At 35.6% G+C, this 20,775-nt stretch overlaps 1 protein-coding gene across 13 annotated transcripts in view; it reads left to right on the top strand.

Moving 5' to 3' along the window:
• ZMYM2 (zinc finger MYM-type containing 2) overlaps positions 1-20,775 on the top strand; it is an 87,632-nt gene that overhangs the window by 43,820 nt on the left and 23,037 nt on the right. For 12 of the 13 annotated variants that reach the window (XR_004498128.1, XM_033515693.1, XM_033515695.1 and 9 more), the window contains 5 exons: positions 149-299; positions 1,073-1,188; positions 6,967-7,083; positions 7,668-7,818; positions 17,527-17,699. Coding sequence is in view for 12 of the 13 variants with exons in the window: in XM_033515693.1 (XP_033371584.1) it covers positions 149-299; positions 1,073-1,188; positions 6,967-7,083; positions 7,668-7,818; positions 17,527-17,699 (708 nt within the window). In the remaining variant the exon portion in view is untranslated. The remainder of the gene's footprint in view (positions 1-148; positions 300-1,072; positions 1,189-6,966; positions 7,084-7,667; positions 7,819-17,526; positions 17,700-20,775) is intronic. The other variant, XM_033515707.1, reaches the window with a different exon arrangement.

The following is a 20,775-nucleotide window of genomic DNA, read 5'->3' as shown; positions in this document are numbered from 1 at the left end:
ATGAGGAAGCAGATGACAGAAATAAAACTTTTTTTTGTTTTCTTTGTGTTTTTTGGGTTTTTTTTTTGTTTGTTTTTGACCATAATTTAAGTCAAAAGCTAAGCATAGTTTTAATTAACGCATTCTTTTGCTTTGTTTTATGTTTTAGAAATGTGGCCAATTAACATCTTGTACTGGCTGCAGAGCTCAGTGCAGTTTTTTTCACATGACTCAGTGCATAGGACCTAATGGATATATGGAGCCATACTGCTCAACTGTATGCATGAACACACACAAATCAAAATATGCTAAATCACAAAGTAAGTGAAAAGGGTGATGGGTTTTCATCACTGCTAAGAGTAGACTTTTAAAAAAGTTTGAACACTGGGGGTGGGTGTGTTTATTTTACAGTTAGTCTGTGCAGATGTGACTTTATAGTTTTTAACTTCATTAAAAAAACAAAAACATCTTATGTTGAACACCAGTAAATGGACCTGTGAGGATTAATTTTCCTCACTGGCCTTTTTTTGTGACATCAGAAAGAATTTTCAACTGTCTTAAGGCTTCCTGTGAAAAAAATGATAGAGCATAATGTGCTCTGATGTGTCACAGGATGATAGTGCAGGTTTTTTGCATATGAATTCATATTCTCTCAATTCTCATGTGAATCCCACCCTGGGTTTTTTTATTTATTTATTTATTTATTTATTTATTTATTTATTTTCAGTCAAGCAGGAGATAGATAAGGAGGGAGGTAGTTAGAATGCATATAGATATTCTCTAGGTGAAGTTTTTGATCCAATAAATAAAACATGTGTTCTTCAGTATGCAAAGCAGATCTCAACTTGAAGTTGAAAATGCTCCAGTGAATTTTATGGAAGAAGGTGTCTTCATATTTACTACTAATCTTTAGTGAAAGTACTTAACTAAACTTCTGTAATTTCTTTTGTTTTGTGTGAATTGTAGAAGCTGACTGGAAAACAGACTAATCTTAGTTTTCTACATTAAAAACTGAAAAGGTCTCACCTGTAATACTCATTTTTTTCCTATTATTTTCTGTTTATTTTGTTTGTAAACTACATTTTTCTTTTAGGTATGGAAATTATTTGCCACTATTGTAAGCGAAACTCTTTACCTCAATATCAAGCCACAATGCCTGATGGAAAACTGTACAACTTTTGCAGTTCCAGTTGTGTAGCTAAATTTCAGGTTAGCTGTTGTGTTAAATCTTTTCCTCCCTAAATATTTGTGTGCCTATGTTTGTGTTAAGTATTTGAATATTAAACTAACTTGCTTGTATATACGTGCTTGAGAGTTACAATTAATGCAGCAGGTGTTCCTGGCTCATAACAATTTCAGTGATCAAAGTGCTGTTTCATAATGATAACACTAGCAGCTGTCTTAAACTTATAAAATTGGATAATAATAGCCAATTTCTGCTTTTTATTGTTAGAAAACACAAAGCTGTATCACTGCTCATCTTATTTTTACCACCTTAGCCACTTCATGGATGCGAGCCTTGCTGTTTTGCATTGAAGATTAACAAATTTAGCCTCTTTTGTACTAAACACAATAACAAAATTCTCATTTTCAGTGTGGAACTAACAAAGGATTGCCATGGAGAAAAGTGATACCTTCTGAAGTCAAAGATTAGAGCCTCAGCCATTTCATTTATGGACAAAACTTGCTGTTAAAATTATGGCCAGAAACTTGGGGTTGCAGGGCTGATGACATGCACTCTGAATGAGGCTGCTCTGCTTGTTGAAAATGTCATATTATTAGTGTGAATTAAGGTTAAAGCATAAGTGAAATGTGTCACAGCCATTAGTCTCTTGGTGATCAAAGGATATTTTTAAAGTCTATGTTTCAATTTTTGTATGTAAAAACATTTTTCTGAGATTTGTGCTGGATAATTGGTAATTGTTTCCTCATGTGTTGTTGAAGAGTTACACCCACACAAGGTTTTTCCATTTATCATTGAACTTTGCTGGTTTTTGCTGTTTTCTGTCAACTAGACAGCAAATTGGTTTTCTTTAACATACCCTGGGTAGGAGTCTATCATGTAGCCATGTTCTGTGTTTCCATCATAATCAATTTGGTAGGATATCTGTCAGTGGAAATGATTAACAAAATACTATGTATTGTTAGTATGTAATGACAGACCTGTAATACTTCTTGCAAGCTCATTTAAGATCTATTTTAATGTATGTGATTTTACAATTAATTGCATCCCCAAGAGCTCTCGGAACAAATAACAGCCAGGGAATGACAAATTCAACCTGGGCCTTCTTGGATTTAGACATAAGTCAACATTAAGCAACATTATTGAATAGAACTGCCAGATCATTTAATGCTGGTTGTGGGTTTGTGGTTTTACTGAGTCCTTGTGCTCGTGCTTCTATTGCAGTCTCAGTTCTGTATGTAGATCTCTTGTCAGTCTTGCAGTGGAGTTGAATTGAAGCAGCCTTGCAGTCTGTGAGTTCTCAGTAAAGACCAAGAATTTACAGTTTGCTCAGCCAGCACTGTTGGATTTTAACTTTTGTTAGTTTTTGTATAGTCATGTGTAGAAGAACAAAATGTATTCACCATGAGGCTAGAGTTCAATGTATGAGAACAGCTTCTTTGTTCTATTCATTTAGTATTCCACCTATGTATATAGGTGGAAAGGATGGTATACCACAATGTGAGCAGTGGACTGTAAGTGTTCCCTTGAGGCTTCTCTTTTACCTAAATGACATGTAAGGTATTGAACCTGAATTGAAAAAATAGTCCATTTACTATGGTGCACCATATTTTTCAGCGTTTACTATTGGAGATAACTCTTGTTTTAATTTTCTGGCTTCATATTCATCCCTTTTTCGTGCTGTGCCTGTTCTTCCTAGACTTTTTTCTTTAAGGGTTATGCCTCTCAGAACAGAATAATTGCTATTTCAGGTCTGTGTTTCCTCCCTCCTGCAAGTATTTTGGTACTTTTGATTTACAAACAAATAAGTTTGTTTTACTGAACTTCAGAATTGATTATAATTGTGTCTTAAAAATAACTTTTTGTTTCTAGCTAGCTCTTTTAATGTATGAAACATTGGAAAGATTCAGCTGAACTGCATGTTGTACAGTTCATGTCCATATCTACATTCTCCTTTGAGCAGCCAGCCTGTAAGAGCATTTGATCTTGTAAGAAAGTAAGAGAGAGAGAACAGCCTGCTTTATGTGGTTTTTGTTTGGTAGTTGGTGGTAGAACAGTGGGACTGAGTCTTGTCTTCCACACTCTGTCTTGGAGGACGTTATTGCAGAGTTAAAAATGAGCTGTTCCCAAGGGGTATTGTTTTAAATCAGTATCGATACTGGGTCAGTTGAAGGTCTTGCTGTTAAGGGGAAAAATAAACTACTGATTATTTATTGTGAACATGGAGGCTGTAACACAAGTGTCTTCCCAGAGTTAGCAGCTGCCTAAGTGTCTGACAGTGCCAGCTATCTGGCAAAACACAAGTCTGTGCAAAATTCATGCTACAGCTTTAACTGATTTGGGTTCAATTCCAATTTATGGATGTATCTGGAGAATTGTAGGACCGGTATGGGTAAGAATTAAAACTACAATGGTTTTTAGCAGGATACTCTTCTCTGGTTTTTCACTAATGCTGTTCTCTTTCACCATTGTGACGGAGCCTGGAAGTGTTCTTGGCTATATACATTACATCTCTCTTTCTTTTGCACACATGTGTGCACACAGACAAATACTCTTCTAAATTTGAGAATATTAAGAATATTTGAGGCTTTCATGCCCAGACTGGAAGGTGTCTGTGTGTGTGTGCATGAGTGCAAGGGAAATGTTTGTTTCCTTCCCTATTTTATTTAGTGCCCTTGTTTTTGCTTGTGGAACAGTCCTGGTGAATGACAGCATGTAGAGGATTTCTCATAAGTGCTTCTCTCATGCGCATTCAGAACAGCTTGATTCTTTCAAAGGTTTTTTTTTTTTTCCCTCAGCTGGAAAAAACACCTAACCTCAGTCTGGCTGCCTACTAGCTCTTCCACATGTACACTTAGGTACAGAAATGTATCCACAATTTGATTTCATGTTGCTGTGAGCAAGGATAACCCCCTGTCACATAGGCTGCCATGGCAGGGGCAGGCCAGAAGCTGGGCTGCTCTGGTGGTCTTAGGAGAAGACACTGGGCTATGCCTGCCTAGTGTTCATTATTAAACTGACAACTTAAAGCAAGTTTGAGCTGGTTGCATTGAAGGCTGAAAAGGGCTTTACAATTTTATAAATATATATATATATATATATATATTTTTTTTTTTTAATTTTTTTTTTTTTTTTTTTTTTTTTTTGCTTTGCTTGCATTTCCCATGCTCTTGTTTTTCAGGGCAGGCTCTCAAAAGAACTAACATAAGTACATGACTTCAAAGATGCCTTTGATATGACATAGCATAGATAAAAGTTTGTGTTCAGGGTGACTGGTTTTAAGATTTTAATGAATTTATGATCTTTTTTCTTTTATTACTGTTAGTGTGTAATTATGCTCCCAAATAATTCCTAAAGGTATTTTAAGTACGTTGTAAGTTAGAAGCAAAGCAAGATGGTGAAAATACTACATATGTGTCATCTTGGCTCAAAATATTATGCAGAAGCAGTCCTTAATTGTAAGCAGGATAATCAAAACTTTAAAGAAGCATACAAAAAATGTGATTAATTTGATTTAAAAACCATATTCTGCTTGGTTTAGAACTTTCAGTAATATGAATGCAGTTCTTCACAGATTTTTCTGGAAAAAAAATAACCAGAGGAGCTCATAAGAAAAAAAAGATTGCTTTTGGGCTGTTTTTTAGAAGCAATAATGCTTAATAACTTAGATTTCTTTAATCTATAGTTATGCGTAAATTTCCTTTAAAACAAATTCTGATTTTAAATAGTCTTGAACATCAGTGTTGTTCTCACTTCTCTAGCTTTTTGTTATTTTTCGATTACCAGCCCCATAGACTTTGTGAGTCTGAATTTCTACCCCAGTAAACAGTAATTGAAAGAAATAAAAGAAGGTGACTGTGACTCAGAAAACAACAAAAAGCTGAGTTTTAATTTTAACTTGTAGGCCTCACAACAGGGTGTTTGGATCCTATATCTGAAGATAACTACAGGCATGAAAGATAAGGGTTGCTTTTCATTTGATGACCACTTGGTGTATTTCATCTTCGTTCCTCCCTATGTCTTCAGTATTTCTGTACAAGTACAGAAATTTCTATACACATCTGCTAGTTCTTTACATTTCCTTCACTCCTGAACTGGAGGTGCTGGATATTCTTGATTTCTTCTCGTTTTCAGTGAGAGCTTCAAAGGCTTCTGTAAGCCACACAGCAGCATGTGTCAAGCCTTGCAAGTCTTCAGCTATTTAGAGCAGCCAAAGTGAAGCAAACCTTGCTCAGTCACAGGGACATTTTCTGGATATAATGGGAGAAATATGATAATATTGTGTGTAGGCATCAAAAAAAAATTGTAGAAGTTATATATAAAACGTTGTTATAGACCAGTGGGCCATGGAAGTACAGGTGTGATCTTCCTGCTGCCTGGCATTTGGTTCTCAGGTCCTGCCCGTGATTGGGAAATATGCATGACTACTTGATGTCTGCCAATTCTTGACACAGAATAAATGCCTCTGCATAAAATGATACTGTTTGCACTGCCATCTAGCACTCAGCAGTACCACCCCACATAGATCAGGGTTTCTATCAGCAGTAAGTCTCAGCAGAGTTTTTTATTTACTTTTTAGTGTAGGTAAACCCTTACTAACATGAGAGTCTGAAGAAAAACATCCTGTAACAGAAATGTTTTGAATTTTCACTGTTAGACAGTGGAGAGGTAGTAACAAAAATGTCTAAAGAGGATTTGTCTTTAAATATATTTGTTTTGCTGCAAATAGTGTGGGAAAGTTTGATGAGAGGAAAGAAGTAGAAAGTTTGTCCTGGAGTCTTCAAGTGTCTGTGATTACTGATGATTCAGATTTATATATATAATCACATCTATCTATTAATATAATCTATTAATATCTTATATTATTAATAATATATTTTATTATATTTATATTATATATAATTTATATAATTCTATTATATATATATATATATATAGTATCTATTAATATGTTCCATTTATAATACACCAATAGTTTGTGCTTAATCAGGGAATATGCAAAACCACACTATTCTGTTGGCTCATATAAGACATACTGAAAGATACAGGTTCTGTATAACTGAGTCCTCCTATCTCCTCCTGATTGCCTCAGAAGTGCATCAAAGAAATTACTCAGTTGCAGAATTAAATTCTCATACCTAGACATGCAATCTATAGTATTTTTCTCAGTTTTAAACACCTGGATTGTTTAGGGGCTGGCTATATGAATAATTACATCTCTCTGCCGTGGAATTGAGACTACTAAGGACTGTGAGCTAGTTTTTTCTTAATCTGAGTGGATGTGAGGTTTCTGGCTGAAAGCTTTCTATTTTAGTAGTTGTATTTTCAAGTGGTATGCTTATGTAAGATGTTGATAGTCTGCCTTGGTGGGGTTTGACTTTGAAAATATTTGTTTGTTGGTCTTTGTCACCAAAAAATACAAGCTGTGGAATGTATTTATCTGAAAAGATCTGTTTTGTAATTAACAGAAGTGATCAGTTTGGGGATACTTTTTATTCCTTTTTACAAAAAAATGTGTTTACCCTTAAATAAAAGGCATAAGAAAGGTAAGGTAAAAAAATGAGACTTAAAGTAATTCTGGTGGAAGTAAGGGTAAAGATTCAAAATTGGAAAACCTGGGATGACAAGGGAAAAGGAATTAAGGTAAAGAACTGACCTGCTGTGCTTTTGCCAGAAATGCTCTTGAGTTTATAAATAAACAACTAAATTCTCAACCACTGCAAGCTTAATTGAAAAAAAAAAACATGTTTTAAAAGTAACTTTGTTTTTTTAGTGATGTATGTATATGTATTTATGTTTTTCAGACTCTCAGTGTTCAGACTTCAACAAATGGTCAGTTTGTCTCTCCCAGTGATATTCAATTGAAATGTAATTATTGCAAAAGTTCTTTCTGTTCGAAACCAGAAGTACTGGAATGGGAGGTAAGGGGTGATGCTGGTGTTATTATTAGAATGATGATGTGTTTAAAAGTTTAAAATTCAAACTTTAATACGGTTTTTCTAGCTATTTTATAAGGTATTGAAGCTTCTTATTAAAAGTTGAGTTAAAATCTACCTGGTTCTGTAGAATATAATTTAATTTCAGTATGGATAAAAGCAGAAGTCTTTGTTCATAAACAGTATCTGTGGAATTTAAAAAAAATTCTTTTCTCAGATCAGGTGTAAGTCTGAAATCTGCTTTCATCTTCAGTTATTGTAGATATGATAGAACATTATTACACTTCTTTATGAACTGAGGGAAGTATCTAAAGAGGATATGCTGAGATTGAGTAGCATATTTTCTGTTCAGTGTTTTCATGTGAAATTACAAGTATTTGTAGCACTGTCAGCTTAACTGGGATTTGTAAATGTTTAGCATTAGAAGTCATACTCTAAATTACATGTTCACACTTCAGTTTACTTTGTAAGTTGTCTTAATGGCAACTATTATTTCAAGTTGCATTAGTTAGACTTTTAAGATTTTCTCCATTAACCTTATTCACAATGTTTTGCAACTTTGTGTTTAGAACAAAGTGTATCAGTTCTGCAGCAGAGCATGTTCTGATGATTATAAGAAACTGCACTGCATAGTTACATACTGTGAATACTGTCAGGAAGAGAAAACGCTCCATGAAACAGTTAATTTCTCTGGTATCAAAAGACCCTTTTGCAGTGAAGGTATGTATGTATTTGTATTTTACCTGAGGGACTGGTCATTGTTCTACTGTGGTTGACTTAGTTTATTTATAGACAACGTTAAAATTTAAGGCAAGAACTCATTCTGTTGTACTTGAGGCTAAACCAGATGTCTCTTCATTACTATTATTGAAGTGACTGTACCAGTTATTATTAGTGCTGCTACTTTTTAATTTATCTGAGGTGCCTTTAGAGCTTTTTACCACTTAGTCCAGGTTAAGGGTAACACTTTTCAGTGTGTGGGTATATAAATACATACACATATGTGTGTACATTGCATATATACATAGGCACAAAAAATTATACATTCTTTTTAAAATATGTATGCAGTAGTGCATGTACAACATTAACTGGACTGATGAACACCAAGCTTTCTTTTTGATTAGTATGTTATGAATTAAGTACAACAGTAGAAGTTCTATGTTGGCTTAGAATGGTTACTTAAGCAATAACTTGAATGATGTCTGTTGCTGTGTGTTGATTACTGTCACTGCAATTTGCTTAACTGATTACTTGAATTTTCCAAAAGAAAACAAACTAAAAGGGAACTCTATGTGCCTAGGATTCTTTTAAGTTGCTTTAAAGCATGGTTTTAATAGAAATAGCAAAATAGATTTTTAAGAAGGACCTATCCTTTCCACTTCTGGTTAGCTCTCCTTTGATACTGGTATTTAATCATGATCTTAAAAGTTCAACTACAAATTTGGATGAGCTGTCATTCACAAATATGGTGAATATTTTTTTCTTTAGTTATAACAACAGCACTTCCAATGTCATTTGATAAGATCTGTGGAAAATCTCTGCTTTCAGGCAGATTAAGTACTAGATATGGGAGTTTACTTGTAGGAGGATTCTGTTAAGCTGGAGAGGGTTGGAATGCAGGGCTGAAGGCAGTCTTCCCTCTATGCCATTCCCTTACAGCTTGGGAGTCTGCAGTCTTTTGTTTCTGAAGAATGGAGTGTGGTGTTCTGGACTGCAAAGTGATAGCTGGAGAGTAAAAAATAGACAAATTAAGGCCCAGCCTTGCAGTGTATCATTGCATTGCTCAGAAACCTCTAGCTAGAAATTATTTCTGTGATTGAAACAATTCCACAGAATACATTCAAACAAGAGTAAGATACTCTTCTGGAGATTAAAGTAGGTGCTTCTGTTACTGTGAATATTTGACTCCCTCATTTTAAAGCCAGGTGGCTGTTGCAATGAAATGAGTAGGATTCATAATGCCACCACTGCCATTATTATTTTTGTATGAGGAGGCTTGAAGTAAGTGAGGACTTGTGTTTCCTATTAGAAAATTTGAGGAAAAAAAGAAAACCATTCTCTCCTGTATAAAAACAGATACTAAGTGGGGGGGAATCTGTTCCCAAATGTTTTAGTGTGGGTCTTGAGTTTGCAGGGGCTGGACTGCCAGCTCAAGAGCAAATGCTATATTTATGAGTGTGGATGTGCAAAATGTTCTCATAAAGACAAAGTTTATCAGCTTACTGTGATGCTCTGAGGCACTGAGTAATAGAGAGAGGATAGTCAAAAGCACCATTAAGTAGATCATAACTTGAATGAATACAGTGCATACCTGCCAGCTGTAGCTGAGGTCCGCTTGGTGATGCATATGACAAAGAGCTGATGGTGTTCCTATTGCAAATAAACCAATGACACGGATAGAAATTCTGAAGGAACCCCAGACCATTTATTTTGAAGGAAAACCATCAATTGTCATCAATGGCTGCAGAAATAGTGCAATCCAAGAATTAATAGTGCTTAGGTCTGATGTGGGTTGGAAAGGGATAGGACTTTTGGTGGACTTTTGGAGGCCAGCAAATAGAAGTTCCATCATCAGATGTGATAGATTTTTCTTCCCCCTTTTCCAGGCACCTAAACATCACTGGTTTGTCCTTAATTTCAAAGCCTATTTTCAGATATCTGTCCAACTGATTGTGAAATAACAAAGCCAGTACAAATACAAAATACTTGTTGGATGTGGAGGCCATCCTGGTTTTGATTTTGCAGATTGTTCAAGGAACCTCACCAACACAGATTATTTTTTTGAGCATGCAATTATTCTTCATCAGAAGACAATGTTTGAGAAGGAGGAGCCAGAGATACTCAGTCACAAAAGCTGCTGGCATTTTTGGGAATAATTGAACTCTCAAAGGAAAATGTGGGGAATTTTCAGGGGAGTGTTTATGAAAGGCTCCTAGATAAAATCAGAAGTTAAACACCTGTTGAAATTTGTGCAAATTACGTGTACTTACTTGTTCATCTTGAAGCAAACTGATGGGAAAGCATATATAAGACCAACCACAGATATCTCTTGACTGCTTACAGCTGCCCAGCGGAAGTACTGAAGATGTCATCATTGTTCACATTCTTCATACCTGAGGGGTTTTTTCACACATGCATATATATTTACACACAAATCTTGGCACCCACATTAAACTCTCTTGGATCAGTATTTCTGATGTGCAGTTTTATTCCAGCTCTGTTTCTTAATATGTTTCTCTTGAGACATGTAAAAACGTGCAGGAAGTAGCTGAAACTACTGACTAGTCTACTGGTCTACTAGAAATAGACTAAACTGACCTAGATTTTGTGCTAAAGATGGTTATTAATTCTTTCATGGAATATAGGATGTTTCTTCTGTCTTTGTCCAAAAATCAGATGCTATGTGGAGAATTACAACCTGAACAGATTAGATGGAGGAGTTTAATCTGTTCCACTGCTGCTGAGGCTGTCCTGATGTTTTGGCACTAGAATGCTGCATTCCAAAATATCTGTATCTAAATTAAAAAATATATATATTATGTATGCTAAAGTAAAAAGTAGCTGGTGGATCTTTATGAATCTGTAGTTGAATGAGTGACAATTGAGGATAGGCTGTACAAGTTTTTAATCCTGAGGAAATCTTTAAGTTACTGGGTTTGGAGTATTTTGGGAGTGGGGTGGTTTTTTTTGTTTTTATTAGTATATATTCTTTCTGAGAATCTGGGAGAATCTTTGGCAATCCAGCAATGAAACTGTTTTATGTTATCACCATAATTTTATTTATAGACTTATTTAATTAATCTTTCCAGTAGAACTAAGTGTTATGACTTAAACAAAGGCTTAGTAATTTTATAATGCAAATTTTAATAACACTGATTCATATCTGGTAGTCTTCTTCTAGGAATAAGAAGGTCATTAAGCTGTTGGAGTAGCTCAGTTATCTGGTGCTTGGGAATTACTTTCAAATGGATAATACAGATGAAAGACGGCTGTCAAACTAGCAAATGTACCATCACCCTGATAGCCTGATAATAAATTTCTGGGAATTACGGTTTCTGCAAATGAAACTCAATGCAGACATTGAGTTTTCTCTGAAAAAGTCTCTGATGTTTCATCTAAGTAGAGATAACCTCTTAAAGTACTGTAGAGTCAACAAGTGGAAGAATAAATTTAGGAAGTTAAGTAATTGTACCTTCCTCTAGGAAAGGTGTGCATTCAGTTAAAGCACTGTAGATTTTAAAATGGGATTTTCCCAACCAGTACTGCACAGTGGATAGTTTGGTAAAGTATACTATTAAATGATCAGTTGATTAATTTTTAGATTTGTATGAAAATACTATAGATACTGAGATAGCCTAAACACAGGTGTGTTAAGTTTTATACAGGTGCTTACATGCCAGTATTTCACAATCAATTAGGGTACTAACTTTTATTTATAGCAATTACTGTTGTTATTAGAAATGGCAAAAAAAAATACATAAATATGTTTTATATGAGGTGTTGCTAAGACTTAGTTATAGTTATGGCTGCTGGGCTTCTGTGGTGGATGGGCCAAGGAAGAGTTGGTGCACTGGCCCTGCTGTGCTGAGCTAGACAAAGGGAGTTGCCATCAACCTTGTGTGAATCTCTTTGTTCCTGATGTTCAGTCTCATTATTTTTAAAGTGAGAGCTACAGGAACTGTTCAAACACAGCTTTTTTAATTGTTTGCATTAGCAACTATCTTTTTTAGAGGCACCGATACTGCTTTAAAAAATAAAATGTACAGAATTTGGCCGAGCATATATAAATTTTTGAAGACAGTAGGAAATCACCCTTTTACACACTTTTGGATTTGTGCTTCACAGAGCTGTTAAGTCCTTTCTACAGCTCTTGATAGAGGCCTGCCATGTGCAAATATTGTTATCTTCCTATGGTGCCTAGTTTGGTATTGCTCACAACCACTTCTTTTGGCAGTGTCCCTCTTGAGATAAATTGTAACCTGAAATGTCAGTGTCCTTGTGGGTTTCATTTGAAGCTTTGTTTGGTGCTGAGTTGGGATAGTCTGGCAAAAGGGGACAAGTAAAAAGCAGAACATGTCTTAAATACTGCAAAATGCATGATCTTTAAAAATACTCGTTCACAATTTCAAGAGTCATGTTGTTACTGCTGGAAGATAATCCTTTCCTACAAACTGGGTTAGTAGAAAAATAGAAGTGAATGTTGGAGGTATTTAGAGGTGCGTGAGCTACTCTGAGACACTGTGATCTCCTTTGACTGCTATGGACAGAAGTTGGAATGGGACATTCCTGGCATTTCTCTGAGCCTTGACAGTTTTTTAGCAAACTCTGATGGCCCAGAGGCCGTGGTCACGGCCATGGCTGTTCAGGCCATGTCATCTGATTGAGTAGTCTGGTTTTTAATCTTTGAGTCACAGATGACTATTCCAAACAAATTTTGTTACTGTAAAAGCTAAAATAATCTTTTTTGCTTTTAAAAATAAGGTAAAAAGGACAGGATACTCAATTCTGACAAGTCACGTAGGGGTATTTAACAGGCTGCCTTGCTACAGATCCACCAAGTGAAGGCTCTTGGATATGCTGAAGGAAAACATAGTTCTGCACCTTCTAGACAAATGCACATGGAAGAGCTGGGCAGTTTCTTCATGTGGTATTCCACTTGTGGAAGAGTCTCATTGTAGATGTAGTTTCCAATTAGTGCTTCTTGGATGCATCTCTTCTGAAATTACTTGACAGTTTTAAATCATTAATCTGGATTTTGATATTTCTGACAGTGTTCTTGTAGTTGAGAAGTAAAAAGAGAGAACTATGTGGAAGAGATTGTTTATCTTCCTTCCTCTTTGTAGAGTGAGAACATTGATAGTGTTCAAGTAGTATAATTTAAATTTTTTGTACAGGTACTGAGTGTTGAAATTTTTGTCTTTATTTGTGGAGAGATCATTTGTAACACAGTAAAGTTTATCAAGTGAAATCCTGTGCATTGTTTGACACCAGTGGTCCTTGCTAGATTTTCATTCTTCAATGTTATTTCCACTGTTGTGTCTTAAAGAGGTTTGAGGTAGTTCTTTGAGCAAAGGCAACATTGACTGCTGCAGATAAAGGGTGATGCAACTTAATGTGCTGAGATTATGAGCACAAGAAAGAAACTTATAAAGATGCTTTTAATTTACGTAAAAGAATTATCAACCTGGAAAGATTTAAGAATAAGCAAAACCTGAGTAACTGGATTGGAGTAGGAGGGAGGAGAATGGAAGGAGATAGTACTTAATATCACGAAGGGGTGTACACAACTTCTCTGTACACAGAAGAGGGTAGGGTCTACTTTCACAGTAATCCAAGCAGGACCCAGAATTTGGATACATTGCATCCATCTGTTTTCCTAAAAATAATAATGTTTATTATGAATCCAGAAGCACCGAGTGATAGCAGTGTGGGTACGGAAGAGGTTTTGTATGTGAATTGGTATGGAAGGAGATAGAATAGAAAGATCTGCATGGGACATAGCTCCAGAAAGCTTCCAAGATGTAGCTTGTGATGCTACAGGCCTGTTGATATTCTTCTCTAGAACAGGTAACAGTTAAGGTTATTATGAGATGGGAGAACAGCAAGTCCTGGACGTTGCTTGAAGGAAAAAGGTAGTTTAGCAAGGACAGCCTTTCAGAGGTAAAAAAACATTTTTTTTTAGGATAGAACAATTGCTTTCTATAAAGATATTAGTTCCTGTGGTAAAAGGGACTGGTGTTGAGGACTTGGGATTATTTCTGGTTCAGCATTCCTTTTTACACACTACTTGATGTAGAAATGTACAGCAGTACCTGAAGCGGGTACTACTGATAGAATAAGATTGTGTTCTTAGTATCTTGTACGGAGTCTGCAGTCAGTCTAGTGAAGCAGGTTTTCTGCCAACTCTGCACAGCTGAACCTGGCAGTTCTTGGATCTGCCAAGAGAAGGGAAGCTCTCTTAAACTGGAACTTCCCTGAATTAAAGGTTTTGAGGAATTGCCTGGGTGTTGTATTGTCAGCAGTATTCCCTTGTATGTGCTCAGATCTTTGCTTTCTCTCTACCATTTATGTGGGGAACCAAAATTCAGGGGTCTTAAGGGATGGGTTTTGTGTTGGGCTTTGCTTGGAAGCCAAAATTGCAATAGTGTAATTAAGGATGTATGTTAAGTTAGCAGATACCTACTTGGTTTTTGTTTGATTCAGATTTTGAGTTCAAGATATTTCTGTAGATGGTCCTTAGTGGTCTTTCTGAGACAACAAGTGTGTGGGATGGTGTTACAACTTCAATAATGACCATAATTAATGACTAGTGAGCCAAATAAACCATGCTTATAATTTCTTTCAAGGAGTTGCTTTCTCTCAGAGGCACTTTAAAGCAGTAGAGGTTTCCATCTGATCACACTGTAACTTGTGGGTCTGGTGGTGTAAGAGAAATCTTGAGGTACAGAGGAGTTTACTCAGATTTTTTTGTTCAAAATGTTGGAACTGTCAGCTCTCTGTTTTAGGCAGTGCTTATACTCATGAACCCCAAGTCCTCAGGGGAGCTAGGCTGAACAACCCCTCAGGATTTTAGTGCTGATATTAGAAAGGTCAGACATTCAGTGCTTTTTGTATTACTTATCAACAAGAAAGCCCATTCCGTGGTCTACATAGCCAGCAGGGGTGTTAGTGTTACATTGATTGAGGATTTCTCTTGTGCAAGAGAAGACCAAGTTGTTAGAGCTTTGAATCTGTTTTGACAAAGGCAAATAATACCTTTTCCCATGCAAAGAAGTCTTACTCTTTCAGTCGGAACCATAGCATTGTAATAAGAATGTGTATCCTGGATTGCAGACTACTAAGGACCTAAGAAAGGCATTTGGGTTTCTCTCTCTTTGAAGTCACAAGATCTTGAAGCTAAACCAAATTTTCCCTGGCTCTGTGGATTAAGTTACCTAGTACAAACACATAAAAGAGTTTCAGACAAATCTGTAGAATCTTGCTCAAGATGCTGCAGAAGAAAAGCTTTGTAAAGATTCTACTTCAGCAGTCTTCAGGGTTGTAACAATCTGCTGTCAATGTTTAAAGTTTTGTAAAAATGGGTTTTATCTTTTGTAGAGGCCTCCTTCAGCAAGAAGCCCTTCAGTCAGTCATCTATAAAAAACCCCATGTGTTCCAAGCATTTAGGTCTTAAGGGGTGGAATTTTTGACTTTTTGTTTCCCCTTACTTAATGTTCACTGATCATTATTTTCTATGAGTCACAGAGATGTGGGAGATGTTTGACTGTAGAGTGGAAAATTTCTTACCTGGTAACTTATTTAATAAAACAGCAGCATTGTCTTCAACTTTCTTGCCTGTAGTTCAGCAGCCAAAGAAAATGTAAATTTTGTCCATTCCTTTTTGTAAACTTATTTAGCCAGCTGGACATAGGTTGCCTGGTTGGTAGTAGAGGAGTACTAGTTGTCTATAGTTTTTAAAGGGTTATGCAGCATTGGGTGGCTTTTGTAAGAGATAGCTGAAGAGGAGGATACATAGTGATGCTAAGATATCTCTGGAATTTCAAATAAGTGGAAAGAATATGATGCTCCATGCAATAATGAGAGATATAGCCAGCAGGAAAAGATACTAACAGAAAATTTTGCTTTTAATTGGTATTTTTAACTAATAGCTTGCACACTCGGTTATCTTTAGGATTGTTATTTCCTTCAAAATAATGTATTTAAAGTCCAAATTAGTTGCACTGTAAGGATGGTTGCTGGATATGAGACTTTCCATCTGTGCTAGTAATGTTCTTTATTCTGTTGTTAAAGAAGAAACTGAAAGAACAAACAACACCCCAAAAAACCACTTTAAACCAAATTACATACGGAATCTTACTTGTACAATATTCTATAAATGTATTGTTTTGACATTAGTAGCAAATTCAATTATTTAACAAAGCTTGTTGAATTGCAAGTTAAAGTTCCTCAATAACCTTTTGTTTTTGGAAGATTCAGTTTGCTGCATCTTCCATTTGCATTCTTGTGCTTTTAGTGATTTAAAAATACTATCTCAGTTTCACACATATGAATTCTATCCTAACAAACAACAGCAGAAGTCACATAATTGAAATTACTGAATACATCACAGTAGTTTCATATTCTGTATGGCAGAGGAAGAACAGCATGTATGTTACATACTGAGTTTCATAACTTATCAGAGTTACAGAAGTCTGCATCTGTTAGATTATATATATGTCCTAGCAGAGTGGAGATTTGGAAGACTTGAGTTCTGGTCTTTGGTGGTACTGTGATATTTGGTAGATCATAAAAACAGGTGCGCAGTACCTTAGATTAAAGGTCTGTGTAAATGTTATCTTGTCCCTCCAGTGTTCAATATAGACACTTACTTCATCTTCTCATTCTGTTCTCTCCCATAAAATCAGGACAATTACAGAGGTGTGCAGTATGTGATTTAGGCTTCAGCTGAGTGGCACAGGATTTGAGGTCATTTAAATACATTTTGAAAATAGCCTATATAATAGCTACAGTATTCATCCTTTAACACATTTGATGTGTTAGAACATATTTTCTAGAGAAAATATTTTTTGCTTCAGGGAGGGTGAGATTATGGAAGAATATAGCTGTCATTATGGCAACCTTGAATCTATGACTGTATAGTAAATGAAAAAGAAAAAACAATACCAAAAAACCCTCACCCCAAAACAAAACAAAGCAAAAAAACCCCAAAACAAACAAACAGAAAAACTCCAAACCAACACAAAACAACAACCAACCAAAACAACTAACACCTCCATCCCAATGTGAAAAAAATAATAAATTAAAATATTAATTACATGCAGACTCTTCACAAATTTCATGTGTAGTTTCCTGTCATTGCATAATTCTCACTGCTGACCATTGCTTGCGTTGTAGTTACATTTTTTAAGAAATCCCTCAGTTCTTAGGTCATCTTGTACATATTAGTGTTCTTAAATATTAATGAACTATCTTAGGTGGCATGTTTTATTAATATAAATAAAGGTAGTAATAAAATTAAGTTGATTTATGAAGATAGGTATATCTGTAGTAGTTAGTGTTGTCTGGATCTCTAGCATTTTGAGAATGTGTACCTGAGCAATGTAACTCCAAGTCAATGCTTTTGCATGGGTTTATATTAAAAGAAAATTACAGGGTTTTTTCCTGTTTGTTTATTCAGGGCTTTGATAAACAAAGATTCAGGAAGGGTTTTGAAAAAGATGCAGGCATGACAGGATATCATAGAGTTGTGTAGGGAAGGTATTTGGGTAAAAATGTCTTGAAATATAGCCTTACTGTGCCACCTGAATTTGTCTGAAGCCCCAGTTGTTAGCTGTTGTTGTATTCATTTAATTTCCAATATTTAACTCTTAACTGTGCTATCTCTCTGTAAAAATTACTTTGTTCCTAATGTTTAAAATCTGTTTCCAGGCTGCAAGCTGCTATATAAACAAGACTTTGCAAGACGGTTAGGACTGAGATGTGTTACTTGTAATTACTGCTCACAGCTGTGCAAAAAGGGAGCAACTAAGGAACTTGATGGTGTAGTGAGAGATTTCTGCAGTGAAGAGTGCTGTAAAAAATTTCAGGACTGGTACTACAAGGCAAGTAACTCAGAATTTTTGACGAGAGCTCCACAGTTAAAAAAACCAAAAATGCACATGTGAGGATATATCAAGGACTGTGCAGCAATTATGGCTTACTTCAGCAAAGCATTTGCTATAGAATTAGCAAATGTATTAATTTCATCATTTGAGTTTTCATAGTACTTAGAGCAGCATTTCTGTCATCTGATTTTATTAATTCATTTGGCAAGGAAGTCTTGAGTTACAGAAAAAAAATTACTTTGTATATTTGTTACTTTACAATTCCAATTTTTTCTCACCTGATACCACGTGTTTCTTGTCAAAACTTCTTAAATGTGTATTTAGAATGTTGAAAACGCTGTTAGCAGCTGGATACCTTGAGTTCACTGACATTAGCAGAGTTTTTCTTGTTCCTGTTTTTGCCTCCTTTTTTGCCTTTTCCCTTCTCCCACAGTTTGAACTGCAGAGGCTTTGGTTGTTCAGTATTTCCCAGTGGAAAGGATGCCAAAGGAAAAAGCAAGATCAAATGGATTTCTAATAAAAGTTTAAATCAAACAGATGGCATCTATTTCTAAGTCTCTGGAAACTTAACTGCCTTGTGAAGCACAACCAACAAAGACTTCACAATAAGAGCTTTTTTGTTTACATTTTTTGAAAGGAAAAGATGAAATTGGACTGGGCTTAACCTGCGATTAGTGCCATGGATAAAATATTTTATCTCTGTTGTGAACGCCCTGGAAAGCTACACTGATAATTTCAAAACAAGAACTACACTGTGGATGCAGTTGCAAAAAAGACAGTACGAAATTCATCACCGTACCAAAACTCTGCACACAGCCTGGAAGGCAGTAAAAAACTTGAAATGTTAGAGGGCTAGATACAAGTCCTGTAATTCAAGACCATCTACCCACCATAAAAGAACTGAATATGAAGACATATCTGATATTTTGGAATGTCTGATTCCAGAAATGTTACAGCCAAACATTGTAAATTCTTTATTTTGAATAATGTATGTAGGGTCCTGTTAGACATTCCTAAAAGAAAACTACTGAAGGCCACAATGTGTTTCTTTTGTCTCATATGAAAATAGAGTGACAAAGCTTGGCTGCAAAGTTCTTAACTGAAATACTAACTTTACACAATAATACTTAATCTATCTATATGCCTTAAAACTTGGGGTGTGGGATGAAATTTATCCCTGTAAAAAAAGTGCCTTCTGATAGAGAACTTAAATCTTTGGTGTGCTTTAGAAATCTTTTGGTGATTCAGCAAAGAATATAGTCTGTAGGTGTGCATACCAAACTACTTTCATGTAGCTGAGCTTCTGTGGAAGCTTGTACTGTGATTCAGCTTTGAGAACCACTTGAAAACTCAGACCTCAAATTATCCTGATTCATGGGATAAGGTAATAACTGTCCCATGAAGTCTGCTTAAATGATGTTGGCACTGTGTTACAGAAATGTTAGATCTGCTGTCATAAAAAGAAGTTTAAACAGATTTGCTGGTAACTAGTGACTTTTGATACTTTTGATGATGTAAAAGTGTTAGATATTTCTACTTTTTGAATCTTACACTTGTTAGTGGAACTTGTGTTCCTTATGAAGAATTGTTGATTGTAATTTTTTTCAAGTGCTTCTTAAAGCCTTAATACAATTGTGTTTTGGTTTAAAAAGCTTGAGATTTATTACATGGGAAAGACATAAAATAGGTTTTTGGAAATTGGGTCTTTTGCTAAAATTTTCTTTTTTTCTTTTTTTACATCCTTGCTGGTAACTTCTCCTACTTAATGGAAGTCACTCCAGATACCTTGGATTTTGTAGTGCTTTGTTAGCTCATATTCTTACCTACCCCAAATATACAATGATCAAAACATAGAAACATAGAATAGATAAGGACCATCTGAATTTGTATCTCATTAGCTGTTTTGTCTGTTAGCTTCTTAAAAGAATAGTTACATATGTATGAGCTTTGTCTCATTTATGCAATGTTCAGTGTTTTTTTTGGAGTTTCAGTGAATGTATACATGAGGAGAAATAAGTAGTGATAACATAGTAATGTTTTAACACCATCATTGTGTTCATTAAACAAGTGTTTGTCTCCATCTTCTTTGTCTATTTTTTTTTATGGACACATCTTTCTCATGTAGTATTATCTAGAAAACATTGTAACCTTATAAAATAATCAAGTATTATTATGGGAGCACTTCCCTGAATGCCAAAATTCTCTTCTCAGAAAGCCAAAAGAAATTAGCAATGGTAGAAGCACAACAGCTTATCTAGAAGTATTAACAGTTCATTAAACTTACCTAGATAAGAGTCCTTTAAACCTAACATGAGGGAGTGAAATGTAAAAGAATAGTTTTAGTCCTGATCATCTGTTGGGCAACAGCTGCAGTTACTATTTGGTGCCAGAATTTCTACTGTGTGGGTTCTGTGCACTTCTGAGACAAGAGGCAAAATTTTAGGTGTCTTGAGGTTAGCTCCCTAAGTTTTTAGAGCTCCTCCTGTAAACTTGCTTGCAATGGTTTGGATGTTAATCCAGAAAATGCCTGTGAAATGTCAGTGTAGATAATTTAGCAGCCTGATGTTCGATGACAGTTTCAGTCATTTGGTGTTACATTAGAGCATTGAAATTACCTTGAAAAAGAGTATACAGTTCTGAGAACAGCACAGAAATCTGTTTCTTTAAATACCCACTGAGAAACACTGATGACAGTACTAGAGCTGGAGTGCACACAGGTCATGCGAGGCTACAGTGGAGAATTGATTAGACTCCACACATGCAGTGCTGACTCTGTATTCAGTGGGGCTCAGGTGTCTTCAGCAAAGAGTAAGTAGGAGGTGGGGAACTACAGTCCGAGGAAAAGAAAAATTACTGTGGCCAGTGAGCTCAGCAATGATTGTCAGCAGTGGTAAAATCTGAAAGTGGAGCCAGCATTTAATCAAAATGGTAAAGACAGCATTGTGGAATTTCTCTTGTCGGAATTCAGCCGTTCTTTAGTTAGACACCTCAACCTCCAGTCAGTACTCTTTCAGAACAGTTGATCTCCTTTCTCTTATCATCACTCACTCTCTGGGAACATCTTTTGCTTCCT

The sequence above is a fragment of the Parus major genome, chromosome 1, assembly GCF_001522545.3.
Source record: "Parus major isolate Abel chromosome 1, Parus_major1.1, whole genome shotgun sequence".
In the NCBI taxonomy this organism is placed as follows: Eukaryota; Metazoa; Chordata; class Aves; order Passeriformes; family Paridae; genus Parus; species Parus major.
This window is presented reverse-complemented; position numbering and strand designations above follow the sequence as displayed.